General features: G+C 39.2%; 1 protein-coding gene across 4 annotated transcripts in view; it reads left to right on the forward strand.

Moving 5' to 3' along the window:
- prdm6 (PR domain containing 6) overlaps positions 1-17,500 on the forward strand; it is a 34,839-nt gene that overhangs the window by 10,349 nt on the left and 6,990 nt on the right. For all 4 annotated transcript variants that reach the window (XR_014211346.1, XM_082188887.1, XM_082188886.1 and 1 more), the window contains exons 3-5: positions 5,700-5,827; positions 12,107-12,231; positions 15,322-15,661. Coding sequence is in view for 3 of the 4 variants with exons in the window: in XM_082188887.1 (XP_082045013.1) it covers positions 5,700-5,827; positions 12,107-12,231; positions 15,322-15,661 (593 nt within the window). In the remaining variant the exon portion in view is untranslated. The remainder of the gene's footprint in view (positions 1-5,699; positions 5,828-12,106; positions 12,232-15,321; positions 15,662-17,500) is intronic.

The following is a 17,500-nucleotide window of genomic DNA, read 5'->3' on the forward strand; positions in this document are numbered from 1 at the left end:
AAACCGTTCTTGTCTGTCAGTCATATAATGCAGGTCGATGGTCACCACCTCAAAGAGCATGCACAGAGTCCAAATTAAAACAATTCCCCGTCGTCCAAATTAAACAATTCCCCATCGTAAGTACACACTGATGGCCTAAGACACGAAACGAGCGGTTTGTGTGAGAAAACGAACAGTATTTATATCGTTTTTACCGCTTATACGCAGCCATGTCCAAGTGATCTGATCTGACGTGTGCACAGACTGGTGCATAGATATATATACACTAGATGTCACCTTGTCTACGGCAGTTCATTGGAACGAATGTCTTTAAGGCGACATCTAGTGTATATATCTATGCACCAGTCTGTGCACACGTCAGATCAGATCACTTGGACATGGCTGCGTATAAGCGGTAAAAACGATATAAATACTGTTCGTTTTCTCACACAAACCGCTCGTTTCGTGTCTTAGGCCATCAGTGTGTACTTACGATGGGGAATTGTTTTAATTTGGACTCTGTGCATGCTCTTTGAGGTGGTGACCATCGACCTGCATTATATGACTGACAGACAAGAACGGTTTGACCTAAAAATATCAAAATTGAAACTACTGCGGAAAAAAAGACACCTACATCTAAAAATTAATTAATTTCAAAGTGAACTATCCCTTTAATCAGCTTTACGGCCTGTTCGGGGGTTTTCTCTCTTCCAGTCGTAATAAACACGAGACACACGACGCCTGTCAGTCAGAGAGAGTTTTACACTGAAGCTGTTGAACGGAGATCCATCAGAATCTGAAGACTAGAAGAGATGCTGATCAGAGAAACTGTGTTCAGTGTTTCTTCTCATAACAGCGATATCATGTCCGTTCTTCCATCTCGAGTCTGCTTACTGACCTGAGACATTTATACAACGACCTTTTCTGTTTTATCTGGATCAGAAGTTTTGTGCGAGAAAATAGTGACTCGCTGCAGCAACTTCTTTATCATCTGAACCACTTTCAGCTAAAACTTCTTCTTAAAATATAATTCAAGTAAGTCCCCTTGAGGTTTTAAGTTAATGGTTCAATAGAAATCTGCATTTATTAATTTAGCAGATGCTTTTATGCAGAACTGACTTACAATAGAGGAACAAAAGCAATTTGTCACAGAACCAACAATAAACAATTCGTAGTAGAGAAAGACAGTGTAACAAGAGTCCACTGTAGGCAAGCTTGGAGAACCCAAGTGCAGATTTATTATTTCCCAGCGTTGAACAGATACAAAGTGAACAAAGACTTGACTTGACGTCATACAGGTGACAATACACAGGTGACAATACTTGACAAAGACACATGGCAAACATAAGGGCTTAAATACAGACTACTAATGACCAAACGAGACAAACCTGTGAACATGATTTAGACAATTAACCAATGACTACTAACCACAAAAGACTAGGGAAGCACATGATGGCAGGATCACATGAGGGCAAGGGAATCACATGACAAGACAAGACATGAAACATGAACCGAAACAAGACGTGGGATATATGGCACTCTCCCAAAATGTTCTTGGGCTGAGCTATGGGGTTGTGGATTGGAGCGGGCTCACGGGCTGCTGGTCAGAGGCTGGAGTGGATGCATGGCCCACACACACAAGATAGCCGTGGCCACAATTGTCAGTGCTGCATCATCTGGAGCTGACCCAGGCGTAGCGGCCATCTTGGCTGTGGGCTTTAGCGTGGCGGCCATCTTAGCTGTGGGCTCTGGCTCGACCGGCTCACGGGTTGGAGCCGATGTGTGTGAAGTGACTCAGGTTCGGCAGGCATGATGTGAAGTGACTCGGGTTCGGCAGGCATGATGTGAAGTGACTCAGGTTTGGCAGGTATGATGTGAAGTGACTCAGGCTCGGCTGTCATGGTGTCAAGTGACTCAGGTTTGGCAGGTATGATGTGAAGTGACTCAGGTTCGGCAGTCATGATGTGAAGTGACTCAGGTTTGACAGGCATGATGTGAAGTGACTCAGGCTCGGCAGGTATGATGTGAAGTGACTCAGGTTTGACAGGCATGATGTGAAGTGACTCAGGCTCGGCAGGTATGATGTGAAGTGACTCAGGTTTGACAGGCATGATGTGAAGTGACTCAGGTTCGGCAGTCATGATGTGAAGTGACTCAGGTTCGGCAGTCATGATGTGAAGTGACTCAGGTTTGACAGGCATGATGTGAAGTGACTTAGGCTCGGCAGTCATGATGTGAAGTGACTCAGGCTCGGCAGTCATGATGTGAAGTGACTCAGGTTTGGCAGGCATGATGTGAAGTGACTCCGGTTTGGCAGGCATGATGTGAAGTGACTCCGGTTTGGCAGGCATGATGTGAAGTGACTCGGGTTTGCCAGGCATGATGTGAAGTGACTCGGGTTTGGCAGGCATGATGTGAAATGACTCGGGTTTGGCAGGCATGATGTGAAGTGACTCAGGCTCGACAGGCATGATGTGAAGTGACTCGGGTTTGGCAGGCATGATGTGAAGTGACTCGGGTTTGGCAGGCATGATGTGAAGTGTCTCAGGCTCGACAGGCATGATGTGAAGTGACTCGGGTTTGGCAGGCATGATGTGAAGTGACTCCGGTTTGGCAGGCATGATGTGAAATGACTCGGGTTTGGCAGGCATGATGTGAAGTGACTCAGGCTCGACAGGCATGATGTGAAGTGACTCGGGTTTGGCAGGCATGATGTGAAGTGACTCGGGTTTGGCAGGCATGATGTGAAGTGACTCCGGTTTGGCAGGCATGATGTGAAATGACTTGGGTTTGGCAGGCATGATGTGAAGTGACTCGGGTTTGGCAGGCATGATGTGAAATGACTCGGGTTTGGCAGGCATGATGTGAAGTGACTCAGGTTTGACAGGCATGATGTGAAGTGACTCAGGCTCGGCAGGCATGATGTGAAGTGACTCAGGCTCGGCAGGCATGATGTGAAGTGACTCCGGTTTGGCAGGCATGATGTGAAGTGACTCCGGTTTGGCAGGCATGATGTGAAGTGACTCGGGTTTGGCAGGCATGATGTGAAGTGACTCGGGTTTGGCAGGCATGATATGAAGTGACTCCGGTTTGGCAGGCATGATGTGAAATGACTCGGGTTTGGCAGGCATGATGTGAAGTGACTCGGGTTTGGCAGGCATGATGTGAAGTGACTCAGGCTCGACAGGCATGATGTGAAGTGACTCGGGTTTGGCAGGCATGATGTGAAGTGACTCGGGTTTGGCAGGCATGATGTGAAGTGTCTCAGGCTCGACAGGCATGATGTGAAGTGACTCGGGTTTGGCAGGCATGATGTGAAGTGACTCAGGTTTGGCAGGCATGATGTGAAGTGTCTCAGGTTCGGCAGTCATGATGTGAAGTGACTCGGGTTTGGCAGGCATGATGTGAAGTGATTTAGGTTTGGCAGGCATGATGTGAAGTGACTCAGGCTCGACAGGCATGATGTGAAGTGACTCAGGCTCGACAGGCATGATGTGAAGTGACTCAGGCTCGACAGGCATGATGTGAAGTGACTCAGGCTCGACAGGCATGATGTGAAGTGACTCAGGTTTGAAGGCTCGACAGGCATGATGTGAAGTGATGTGATCATTAAAATCCACCAGGTGAGAGAGTTCACAAAAGTTTACCACGTGGTCCTCTATGGTGCGGTCCCCTTGACTGAGTCGTAGGAGGCAAACTTCTGGGTTCATTTTGGGTCAAGTATTCTGTAATATTGAACCACTGTTGGTGAGCGCCATGTCCATGTTCATGTTTTTGTTTTGAGTTTCATGGCCGTGCTTTTGTTTTATGTTTGATTTTGAATAATATTAAACTGCACTTGGGTTCTGTAAACTTGTCTCCAGTGGGTCAGTGTTACAGACACGTTCATTTTCAAACCTCGAGTCCATAGAAAAACTGTAAAAAATAAATAAAAAGATTATAATAAATAGAGATGCACCGATTGATCGGCTGGTGACCGGAATTGGCCGATTTTCCCGTGATCGGCCGTGACCGGCCGGTCAGTCTGACAAATACCGATTTTATGCCGGTCAAATGCACTCGGGCGCCACATGATTAACATCGCGCAACATCAGTATCACAAGTGCACACGGAACACACATGTAGGAAAAAATTTAGGTCCGTTCAGACCGCAAGCGCATATTTTTTTCCGGCGTGCATGTTAACCAATGAGTGCATTCACAACGGGAGCAGGAGCAGCGCGTGAGCGTCAAGCAGGAGCAGCGCGAGCAGTGAAGCGCGTGTTTCGGTGCCGAGTCTATTTGCTGCACTGCTCACGCTCAATTAAAGGGAAAGCATGCTTTTGATGGACAAAATAGCCTAAATAGGGTTTCACAAAAAAGTGCCCAAAATGCACAGAATTTGCGTGTTTTAACAAAAACTGGAGTAGGCTATGTCAGAAAAGAAAACGAAGACTACTATTTATAGAAAATGTACCCATTTAAACTTGTTTTATTATTCAGTTTGTACAAGTGATTGCAATAGGCCTGTGTGTGTGCTTTGAGAAATATCTTTATACTATTTATTTTATTTTTTATTTATATATTATTTTATCGCCATTCCCTGTTTTCATACAGACGTTTAGTTTGCTAAATACATGTATACATTTTTTTTATTGGATATTGAATGTGAAAAGGAAATGGTTCTTCCATAACACTGCACTTTAGATGTGTGTGAATTATCCACACCTGGAGTCATTTGTATAGTTCTATTTTATAGCATTTATCTGTTCAAAAAAAAATTTACTATGCAAATTGTAAAATGTTCTATTACAGAAAAGATATCAAATAAATATTTGTGTGTGCTGTAAAGTGGTTAGAAAAAATGAAATCGGAATCGGCTAAAATCGGTATCGGCAGGTCAAACTTAATGAAAAATCGGAAATCGGAATCGGCCCAGAAAATTGTAATCGGTGCATCTCTAATAATAAAGTAAAGCTTATATTGAAAGTAAATAAATAAATGATGTTAAAACAAATAAATTAGAAATGGGATTAAAATAAAAACATTAGTTGGTTATTAATATATTAAATAGAATAAAATAAAAAATAAAAAATGTGATTAACATAAACATATTTTTTTAGATTAAAATTAAATAAACAATTTTTCAATTTGTCTGTGTGTCTGTGTGAGAGAGAGAGAGAGAGAGAGAGAGAGAGAGAGAGAGAAAGAAAGAAAGTGTGTGATGGAGTGTGAGTGTGTATGTGTATGTGACTGTGTGTGAGTGTTTGTGTGTATGTGACTGTGTGTGAGTGTTTGTGTGTATGTGACTGTGTGTGAGAGAGTGTGTGAGTGTTTGTGTGTATGTGACTGTGTGTGAGAGAGTGTGTGAGTGTTTGTGTGTATGTGACTGTGTGTGAGTGTTTGTGTCTGTGTGTGAGAGAGAGAGAGAGAGAGAGAGAGAGAGAAAGTGTGTGTGATAGAGTGTGTTGTGTGTGGGACACAACTGTGTATAATGACATGTGTATTACAACGTAAACATTTCCTGTGTCCTCGTAAACCAAATGATTTAAAAAACATACAGTTTTTTTGTTAAAAAAATGCCAAACATTTTCTGTGATGGGCAAGATTTGATATCCCTGAAGATGAAACAGAAACTACAGATATTATGAATAAAATGCATTTAGAATCAACAGGCCTTGAGGGATCAGTTCTGTGATCTGCAGAAGCTCCTGACCGTGTTTATCGATGTTTCTCTTTCAGATCTACGATCAGGAAGGAACGTTACTGCACTTCATCGACGGGAACGAGCCCAGCAAGTCCAGCTGGATGAGGTACATCCGGTGCGCTCGACACTGCGGCGAGCAGAACATGATGGTGGTGCAGTACAGGTACTGACCCTAACCCTGACCTGACCCATGACCCTGACCTGACCCCTGACCTCTAACCCTGACCCGACCCCTGAACTCTAACCCGACCCGCTCAACTGCGGCGAGCAGAACATGATGGTGGTGCAGTACAGGTACTGACCCTAACCGTGACCTTTAACCCTGACCTGACCCCTGACCTCTGACCCGACCCCTGACCTCTGACCCTGACCCGACCCCTGACCTCTAACCCGACCCGCTCAACTGCGGCGAGCAGAACATGATGATGGTGCAGTACAGGTACTGACCCTAACCCTGACCTGACCCATGACCCTGACCTGACCCCTGACCTCTAACCCTGACCCGACCCCTGAACTCTAACCCGACCCGCTCAACTGCGGCGAGCAGAACATGATGGTGGTGCAGTACAGGTACTGACCCTAACCGTGACCTTTAACCCTGACCTGACCCCTGACCTCTGACCCGACCCCTGACCTCTAACCCGACCCGCTCAACTGAGGGGAGCAGAACATGATGGTGGTACAGTACAGGTACTGACCCTGACCTGACCCCTGACCTCTGACCCTGACCTGACCTCTGACCTCTAACCCGACCCACTCAACTGTGGCGAGCAGAACATGATGGTGGTCCAGTACAGGTACTGACCCTAACCCTGACCCCTGACCTCTGACCCTGACCCGACCCCTGACCCTGACCCGACCCCTGACCTCTAATCCAACCCGCTCAACTGCGGGGAGCAGAACATGATGGTGGTGCAGTACAAGTAATGACCCCTGACCCTAACCCGACCCCTGACCTCTAACCCTGACCTCTGACACTAACCCGACCCCTAACCCTGACCCGACCGCTTACCTTAATTATTATTCTGTTAGGATTATATTATTTGTAGTTAGCAGTATGTAAAACAATAGAAGATTATCTATTCTAATATAAAAAAATGTATATCTAATATAAAAAAGTACAAATTTGACAGAATTATATAGAAAAGGTAATTGTGATATCTTTATTTTATATATCTCACAATTAAGTGTGAGTTTGAATGAGTGAGTGAGTGTGAGTGTGTGTGTGTGTTATGTACACTTAAATAGTAAATAGATGCACTTTTATGAGGGATATGATGAATAAATGTACTTTTATGATGGACAGATGCACTTTTATGATGGACAGATGCACTTTTATGATGGACAGATGTTTTTTGATGGACAGATGCACTTTTATGATGGATAGATGCACTTTTATGATGACAGATGCACTTTTATGATGGACGGATGCACTTTTATCATGGACAGATGCACTTTTATGATGGACAGATGCACTTTTATCATGGATAGATGCACTTTTATGATGGATAGATGCACTTTTATGATGGACAGATGCACTTCTATGATGGATAGATGCACTTTTATGATGGACAGATGCACTTTTATGATGGACAGATGCACTTTTATGATGGACAGATGCACTGTTATGATGGACAGATGCACTTTTATGATGGACAGATGCACTGTTATGATGGATAGATGCACTTTTATGATGGACGGATGCACTTTTATGATGGACAGATGCACTTTTATGATGGACAGATGCACTTTTATGATGGACAGATGCACTGTTATGATGGATAGATGCACTTTTATGATGGACGGATGCACTTTTATGATGGACAGATGCACTTTTATCATGGATAGATGCACTTTTATGATGGATAGATGCACTTTTATGATGGACAGATGCACTTTTATCATGGATAGATGCACTTTTATGATGGATAGATGCACTTTTATGATGGATAGATGCACTTGATGATGAACAGATGCACTTGATGATGGACAGATGCACTTTTATGATGGATAGATGCACTTTTATGATGGACAGATGCACTTTTATGATGGACGGATGCACTTTTATCATGGATAGGTGCACTTTTATGATGGATAGATGCACTTTTATGATGGACAGATGCACTTTTATGATGGACGGATGCACTTTTATCATGGATAGGTGCACTTTTATGATGGATAGATGCACTTTTATCATGGATAGATGCACTTTTATGATGGATAGATGCACTTTTATGATGGACAGATGCACTTTTATGATGGACAGATGCACTTTTATGATGGACAGATGCACTTTTATGATGGACAGATGCACTTTTATCATGGATAGGTGCACTTTTATGATGGATAGATGCACTTTTATGATGGACAGATGCACTTTTATCATGGATAGATGCACTTTTATGATGGATAGATGCACTTTTATCATGGATAGATGCACTTTTATGATGGATAGATGCACTTTTATGATGGACAGATGCACTTTTATGATGGACAGATGCACTTTTATGATGGACAGATGCACTTTTATCATGGATAGGTGCACTTTTATGATGGATAGATGCACTTTTATGATGGACAGATGCACTTTTATCATGGATAGATGCACTTTTATGATGGATAGATGCACTTTTATGATGGACAGATGCACTTTTATGATGGACAGATGCACTTTTATCATGGATAGATGCACTTTTATGATGGACAGATGCACTTTTATCATGGATAGATGCACTTTTATGATGGACAGATGCACTTTTATGATGGACGGATGCACTTTTATGATGGACGGATGCACTTTTATGATGGACAGATGCACTTTTATCATGGATAGATGCACTTTTATGATGGACAGATGCACTTTTATCATGGATAGATGCACTTTTATGATGGACAGATGCACTTTTATGATGGACGGATGCACTTTTATGATGGACAGATGCACTTTTATCATGATAGGTGCACTTTTATGATGGATAGATGCACTTTTATGATGGACAGATGCACTTTTATCATGGATAGATGCACTTTTATGATGGATAGATGCACTTTTATGATGGATAGATGCACTTGATGATGAACAGATGCACTTGATGATGGACAGATGCACTTTTATGATGGATAGATGCACTTTTATGATGGACAGATGCACTTTTATGATGGACAGATGCACTTTTATGATGGATAGATGCACTTTTATGATGGACAGATGCACTTTTATGATGGACAGATGCACTTTTATGATGGATTGATGGATAGATGCACTTTTATGATGGATAGATGCACTTTTATGATGGACAGATGCACTTTTATGATGGATAGATGCACTTTTATGATGGATAGATGCACTTTTATGATGGACGGATGCACTTTTATCATGGATAGATGCACTTTTATCATGGATAGATGCACTTGATGATGGACAGATGGACTTTTATGATGGACAGATGCACTTTTATGATGGACAGATGCACTGTTATGATGGATAGATGCACTTTTATGATGGATAGATGCACTTTTATGATGGATAGATGCACTTTTATGGAATTAAAAAAAATGGTGCCCATTCACTGCCATTATAAAGCTTGGAAGAGCCAGGACATTTTTTAATATAACTCTGATTGTATTCGTCCGAAAGAAGAATGTTATATACACCTAGGATGACTTCAGGGAGAGTAAATTTGGGTGAACTATCCCTTTAAAGTAAGTTAAACTCGTCTCTAGTGCCTCTTTCCTCTCTGACCTCCGTCTCGCGTTTTTAACACTAAATATATGTCCTGTGCTCCGGCCCTCAGTCTGATGATCTGATGTTCTGATGTTCTGATGATCTAATGATCTAATGATCTAATGATCTGATAATCTAATGATCTGATGATCTGATAATCTAATGATCTGATGATCTAATGATCTGATGATCTGATGATCTGATAATCTAATGATCTGATGATCTAATGATCTAATGATCTGATGATCTGATGATCTGATGTTCTAATGATCTGATGATCTGATAATCTAATGATCTGATGATCTGATGATCTGATGATCTAATGATCTGATGATCTGATGATCTGATAATCTAATGATCTGATGATCTAATGATCTAATGATCTGATGATCTGATGTTCTAATGATCTGATGATCTGATAATCTAATGATCTGATGATCTGATGATCTGATAATCTGATGATCTGATGATCTAATGATCTGATGATCTGATGATCTGATAATCTAATGATCTGATGATCTAATGATCTGATGATCTGATGTTCTAGTGATCTGATGATCTGATAATCTAATGATCTGATGATCTGATGATCTAATGATCTGATGATCTGATGATCTGATAATCTGATGTTCTAATGATCTGATGTTCTAATGATCTGATGATCTGATAATCTAATGATCTGATGATCTGACGATCTAATGATCTAATGATCTGATGATCTTATGATCTGATGTTCTAATGATCTGATGATCTGATGATCTAATGATCTAATGATCTGATGATCTGATGTTCTAATGATCTGATGTTCTAATGATCTGATGATCTGATAATCTAATGATCTGATGATCTGACGATCTAATGATCTAATGATCTGATGATCTTATGATCTGATGTTCTAATGATCTGATGATCTGATGATCTGCAGAGGTCATGAACTCTGACCCCGTGATCAGCTGGAGGCCGTTCCTGCGTCTCCAGATCCAGATCCGCCTGTTATGATTCGCAATATCTTCATGGAATTCTCTTCAAAGCGGCGCTGATGGATGGAGTCCGACTCGGCTGTGTTGTTTTGCTCTGACAGTAACGTCTCCTGGCATCTCCCGCACAGGGAACTTTATTACTCTTCCAACCACAATACTAAATACATGTCAGCGCGGGAAACCGAACCCGAGACGGGCTTTGATCTGCAGAGATTCATGCGCGCGCTGGAGGTGACGGCAGGCGTGTAAGAGCCGGTGTAGGTTTACACTCGCTCTGAGTGTGTGTGTGTGTGAGGCCACCCATCGCTCCCCAAACAGCCTCTTTCAGCGGCACACTGACTCATTTACTCCCACTACATTTATTTGTGCTGCAGTGTTTACGTTGAGTGAAGCCGAACTGAGAGACGAGGCGTTACGGGTTTCTCAAGCTACGCCGTGTTTTCTCTCTTGTGGCTCATGAGATGTTGGTGATTTATGGACTCGGCCTTTGTTTTATTTTGATGTTGCGGTGGAAAGAATTAATAAAATGCACCCATCTCAGCACTTCCCCCCCGAGACCAAAGAGTCAAATATTTGTAGGCATTTTTCTCAGTTTAAGCAGTGCTTGATCCAGCGGATTGAGGTTAGTTGGTTAAAAGCTAGTTTACACCAAGGATGACAACGATAAAGATATAGTTCTAAATATGTAACAGAAAACTGAGTCCACAACTATAACGATAACGACACAGAGGAACGATATCGTCGGAATCACTTTCAGAACGCTCTTTTTCCCAGATATTGAAGGATGAAAACACTGACAGCCAATCAGAATCCATCCTGCTGTAACGAGCTCAAGCATTTAAAGCCACAGACGACAAACAGCAGCGCTTATAATAAACAGAGCGATATCATGCATTGGTGTGGACAGTAATATAACTATAGTTATTGTTCTTAGTCTGGTTACCTGCTCAAGGATTTCTGAAATTATTACTCTATTTGTTTGTATTTTATTAAAGTATCTCATCTTTGATCACCAAAATTACATATTTAAACGTTTTTTTCCTTGAAAAAATTCTTCATTCCTTAAAATATCTTGAATGTAACTTCGACACCCTTGCCTCATTTAGTATGCGTGGTTCTATGAATATGCAAATGAGCCCCGCCTCCACTCACTCACTCAGCTCAGAGATCCACTGGTTGACGATCACACGTTGATCTGATTGGTTACAAGGTAGTTTGTGACGTCAGAAACACCAGCGATTTCAAAGCGTGTGTTTGAGACTGTCTTTGGTTCACTGCAGTTTTAAGGAGGAAATACTCAGCAATGGTGTCGACTTATGAATTTACACATGCTTTGTCTTAAAGCAGATTAAAAACACCACATACACACATAAACTACATTAAAAGCTGGATTTACACCACAGGGGGACTTTAAGAGTAAGAGAAGTTCTTTAAACATAATGTTTTCTGAAGTCTTCAGGTGAAAATAAATCGAGAGTGAGAAATCTACATGTGCTATTAGATTATTTAATCTAATCTTTAATAGTTTTTTAATAGCCACATGAAAATTTATATTTTATAATGGATTCACATATTTTATAGTCAGTTTATTGAATATATTATAAATGCACATTTTTGTTTTAATGTCATTTAAACAGTTTTTTTAATAGTTTTTTTTGTTTAATCAAGAATGAGTGAATGATGTGATAGAATATGTAATGGATTGAGGTATGTTATAGTATGTTTTGCTGTGTTTCAGGTCGTGTATTTTCTACCGGGCGTGTTCAGACATCCCTCGAGGAACCGAGCTGCTGGTTTGGTACAACGACAGCTACACGTCTTTCTTCGGGATCCCACTGCAGTGCGTCGCACAAGACGAAAACTGTGAGTCTCGCAATCTCCTCTTTACAGGGCTGCTATACAGGGGTCCAGTGTGTGTGTGTGTGAAGTTTCAGCTCAAAACACCCCACAGGTATTTTTATATAGCATGTTAAAATTGTCACTTTTTGAGGGTGAGAAAAAACGTTTTTGTGTTTAGTTTTTGTGTGTGTCCCTTTAAATGCAAATGAGCTGCTGCTCCCGGCACAGGGGGCGGAGCTTCAAGAGCTTGTGTGTGAAAATTTCAAAAACTTTTAGCCTTTTATGTTCAAACTGAAGTCAGATGATGTCAGAGACTCAAGAAGAAGTGACAACATGTAGAAGCAACATTTCTGAATGGTTAGTTGCTGAATTTATGTAAATAATGAGGAGTTAACTATCTTCAAGTCATATTCTGTCATGATAATCTATAAATCGTGTTCAGGGGGCGGGGTTTATGTAAATTTTAGGGTTTGTGATGTCACTAACCCCTGAATAAGCTCATTGTAGTCTCTACCAGCCGTTTGTTGTAGTCCTTAAAAAGTGATTTCTGTAAAAGAAAATATCTGTCTTTGCTTTGAACTTTGAGTCGTAACTTTGCAGATGTTGTTTATGATCAAACAGCAACATTACACACTAACTACAGTTAGAAAAGTGGGTTACACTTTATAATACTGTTCCGTCATTAATGAATAACTACATAGGAACAAATGAGTAACGCACTATTAACACTCTAGTAACTACTATTAACTAACAACACACTCTGATTGATGAACTAGTAAGTAATAGCGCTCGGCTGAATGTGATATTTCACTATTAGCTAATCAGTAACTAATATATTTTTTTCATACCTCACTGAGAACTACTGTATACAAGTTCATAATTAATATCAATAATGCATAATGTATAATATAAGGTAATAGTAACCCACTAGTTTTACTAAATCATTGATTCCCAGCACAGAGTCACTGGTGGTTCAGACCAGCGGTTCTCTCAGCGGTTCTGCTCAGTTTTCCAGCGTTTGAATGTTCTTCATCACTCCTGTTCTCGCTGTAAAGCGGCGCTTGCTCCTCACCGTGAGCCGAGAGCGAGGCTGACAGCTCAGTGTTTACAGCACACAGACTTTATGAGTTCAGTCTGGTTACTGTTCTGTTTAGACAGCGCTCGTTCCTTCCAAACGCTCGTGTGATGTGATGCATGTGAGACGATCCTCAGCGCTCGCATTATGGGCTCAGCAGGAACACTAAAATGATGAGGTTTGCACTGCAAAAAATTATTTTATCTCGTTCTCCAGCACAAATATCTAAACATTCTGAAATCAAGATACATTTACTGGAGAAGAGAAATGACTGAAGATATTAAGTCTGAAAAATGAAGTGAGTTTGTGTTTAAAACAAGAACAAATATCTGCCAATGGAGTCAGAAAAATGAACTTAATTCAAAGGAAAAACAAGATTATTTTTCTGACTCCACTGACAGATATTTGTTCTTGTTTTAAACACAAACTCACTTCATTTTGATTCATTTTTCAGACTTTATATCTTCAGTCATTTTGTTTCTCCAGTGAATGTGAATCCTTCATAATTCAGTTGTTCATAAATCAATGTTGATTCAGTTCACTTCAATATTTTCAATTTTGCAAAATTCATCAATTATGAAAAAAAATCAATTCAGTTTAATAACAGTGTAAATGTTGCAAAGTTCATTAATTATGAAACTAATTCAATTCAGTTCAATAATGGTGTCAATGTTTCTTTGATTATGAAACAAATCAGTTCAGTTCAATGTAAGACAATAGTGTCATAATTTAGTTAAATATTGATTCAATTCATTCAATGTTGATTCAATTCAGATCAGTAACAGTGTCAATGTTGCAAAGTTCATCAATTATGAAACGATAATAGTGTCATCCGGCGAGACAGAAACACTGAGCATCATGTTTTGCAGTGCATAACCCTGATTCATATTTATATCTGAGTATATGAGACGCTGATTTGCGTGTGTTTTGAGAGCGTCTCTTCACGTTTGCTCTAATCGCTCGTCTACGACTGACGCTCAGCAGTGATCAGACGAGTTCTGGAGATTCATAACTCATTCTGCATTGAATGCGCCAGCTTTATTAAATCCCAGCGCTCTCACATGTCTCGTCTTACAGTCGGCTAATTCAGTGTTTATGTGCACAGCGTGCGTCGTGATGAAGAATGTGGAGTGAGGTTTGATGATGGAAGTGTTTCTGTTTCGCTGTCTGACTGTAAAGCGTCTTACAAACCGCCTGAACATGCCAGCTCCTGATTATTTATTTAAATAATTATCTTTAAAATATTATTTATTTAAAAAATAAGACAATATTTATTTTAAAAATAATAATATTTTTATTTATTTATTTATTTAAAAGTAAGTAAACAAATAAAATGTATGTATTAATAAAATGTTTTAAAATGATTTTATTTATTTTTAATTAATAAACTTATTTATGAAATATATTGCATTTATTATTAAAATTATAGTTATTTATTCACAAATAAAAAATTTTTTCCAAAGAAATGAATAATTGCAAAACATATTAAACTGATCAAAAGTGACAGTAAAGACATTTATAATGTTACAAAAGATTCTATATCAAATAAATGCTGTTCTTTTGAACTTTCTATTCATGAAAGAATCATGAAAAATAAAATGCATCACGGTTTCCTCAAAAATATGAACATTGATAATAATCATAAATGTTTCTTGATCCTTAAATCATGATATTAGAATGATTTGTGAAGGATCATGTGACACTGAAGACTGGAGTAATGATGCTGAAAATTCAGCTTTGATCACAGGAATAAATTACACTTTACTATATATTCACATAGAGAACAGATGATTTACATTATAATAATATATCACAATTTTACTGTATTTTAGATCACATAAATGCAGCTTTGGAGAGAAACTGAAAAAAATCTCACCAATCATTAAACGTTAGTGTATCTATAACGTAAGTGTCGCTGATCATGTGACTCTTTGTAAAGATTTGATTGGATCGTCTCAGATCGTGTCGCTGTCATTAATGTTCCTCTTTTTCATCTTTCACTCAGATGTGTGTTTCCTCTGATGTGTGTGTGTTCACAGTGAACGTGCCGTCTACTGTAATGGAGGCCATGACCCGTCAGGACTCGCTCCAGCCCTTCAGCAAGAGCCCGAAACCCTCGTCTGTGGTCCTGCGCTCCACAGTGTTCCCTCAGTCGCCCTGCTCGCGCAGCTTCTCTCTGATGGACAAGACGGGCCACATGGAGTCCAGTTTAAACCAGCTGAGCGTGAAGAACCAGCGCGTGTTGGCCAGTCCCACGTCCACCAGCCAGTTGAGCTCGGAGTTCAGCGACTGGCACCTGTGGAAGTGTGGCCAGTGTTTCAAGACCTTCACGCAGAGAATCCTGCTGCAGATGCACGTGTGCACGCAGAACCCCGACAGGTGCCGCTAACTCCTTTATTTCTATATAGCGCTTTATACAGTAGAGATCGTTTCAAAGATGATTCACAGTGATAAACAGTAACAGTGTCAATGCTGCAAAGTTCATCAATTATGATTAAAATCCTGTTCAGTTTAATGTTGATTCAATTCAGTTCAATAACGGTGTCAATGTTGCAAAGTTAATCAGTTATTAAAAACAAATTCAATTCAGTTTAATAATCGTGTGAATGTTGCAAAATTCATCAATTAAACGAATTTAAATATAAAGCAGCTCTATAGAAGACAATGGCGTCAAAATTCTGTTTAATGTTGATTCAATTCAGTTCAATAACAGTGTCAATGTTGCAAAATTAATCAATTCAGTTAATGTCAAGAAAATAGTGTCATAATTCAGTTCCATTCAGTTCAATATTGATTCAATTCATTCAGTGTTGATTCAGTTCAGTAACAGTGTCAATGTTGCAAAATTCATCAATTATGAACAATTCAATTCAGTTCAATGTTGATTCAACTGAGTTCAATAATGGTGTAAATGTTGCAAAATGAATCAATTATGAAATGAATTCAACTCTAAAGCAGCTCCACAGAAGGCAATAGCTTCATAATACAGTTTAATTCAATTCAGCGTTGATTTAATTCAGTTCAATAACGGTATCAATGTTGCAAAATTCATCAAATATGAAAAAAATCAATTCAGTTTAATAATGGTGTCAATGTTCCAAACTTAATCAATTATGAAACAAATTTAATTACAGAAGAAAGAGTCATAATTCAGATCAATTCAGTTCAATGTTGATTCAATTCAATACAGTAGTGTCAATTTTTCAATAACAGTGGGAATATTGCAAAATTAATATATTATGAAACTAATTCAATTCAGTTCAATAACAGGGTCAATGTTGCAAAATTAATCAATCATGAAAAATGTAATTCAGTTTAATGTTTATTTGTTTCAGTTCAATAACTGCGTCAATGTTGCAAAGTTCATCAGATATGAAACTAATAGACAATAGTGTAATAATTCAGTTAAATTCAGTTCGATGTCGATTCAATTCAGTTCAATAGTGTCAATGTTGCAAAATTAATCAATTGTGAAAAATGTAATTCAGTTCAATGTTGATTCAGTTGAGTTAAATAATGGTGTCAATGTTGCTAAAATCATCAATTATTAAACAAATTCAATTCAGTTCAATAACAGCAAAAGTGTGGCAAAATTAATAAATTATTTAACAATTCAATTCAACTATAAAGCAGCTCTACAGAAGACAATACTGTCACAATTCAGTTTGATTCAACTCAGTTCAATAACAGTGGCAATGTTGCAAAATTAATCAATTATGAAATAAATTCAACTAAAAAGCAACTCTATAGAATACAAAGGTTTCATAATTCAGTTCAATTCAGTTCAATGTTGATTCAGTTCAGTTCAATAGTGTCAATGTTGCAAAATTCATAAATTATGAAAAATGTAATTCAGTTCAATGTTGATTCAGTTGAGTTAAATAATGGTGTCAATGTTGCTAAAATCATCAATTATTAAACAAATTCAATTCAGTTCAATAACAGCAAAAGTGTGGCAAAATTAATCAATTATTTAACAATTAAATTCAACTATAAAGCAGCTCTACAGAAGACAATACTGTCACAATTCAGTTCAGTTTGATTCAACTCAGTTCAATAACAGTGGCAATGTTGCAAAATTAATCAATTATGAAATGAATTCAACTAAAAAGCAACATATATAGAATACAATAGTGTCATAATTCAGTTCAATAGTGTCAATGTTGCAAAATTCATCAATTAGGACAAATTTAATTCAGTTTAATGTTGATTCAGTTG

The sequence above is a fragment of the Leuciscus leuciscus genome (assembly GCF_965113295.1).
Source record: "Leuciscus leuciscus genome assembly, chromosome: 13".
NCBI lineage: Eukaryota > Metazoa > Chordata > Actinopteri > Cypriniformes > Leuciscidae > Leuciscus > Leuciscus leuciscus.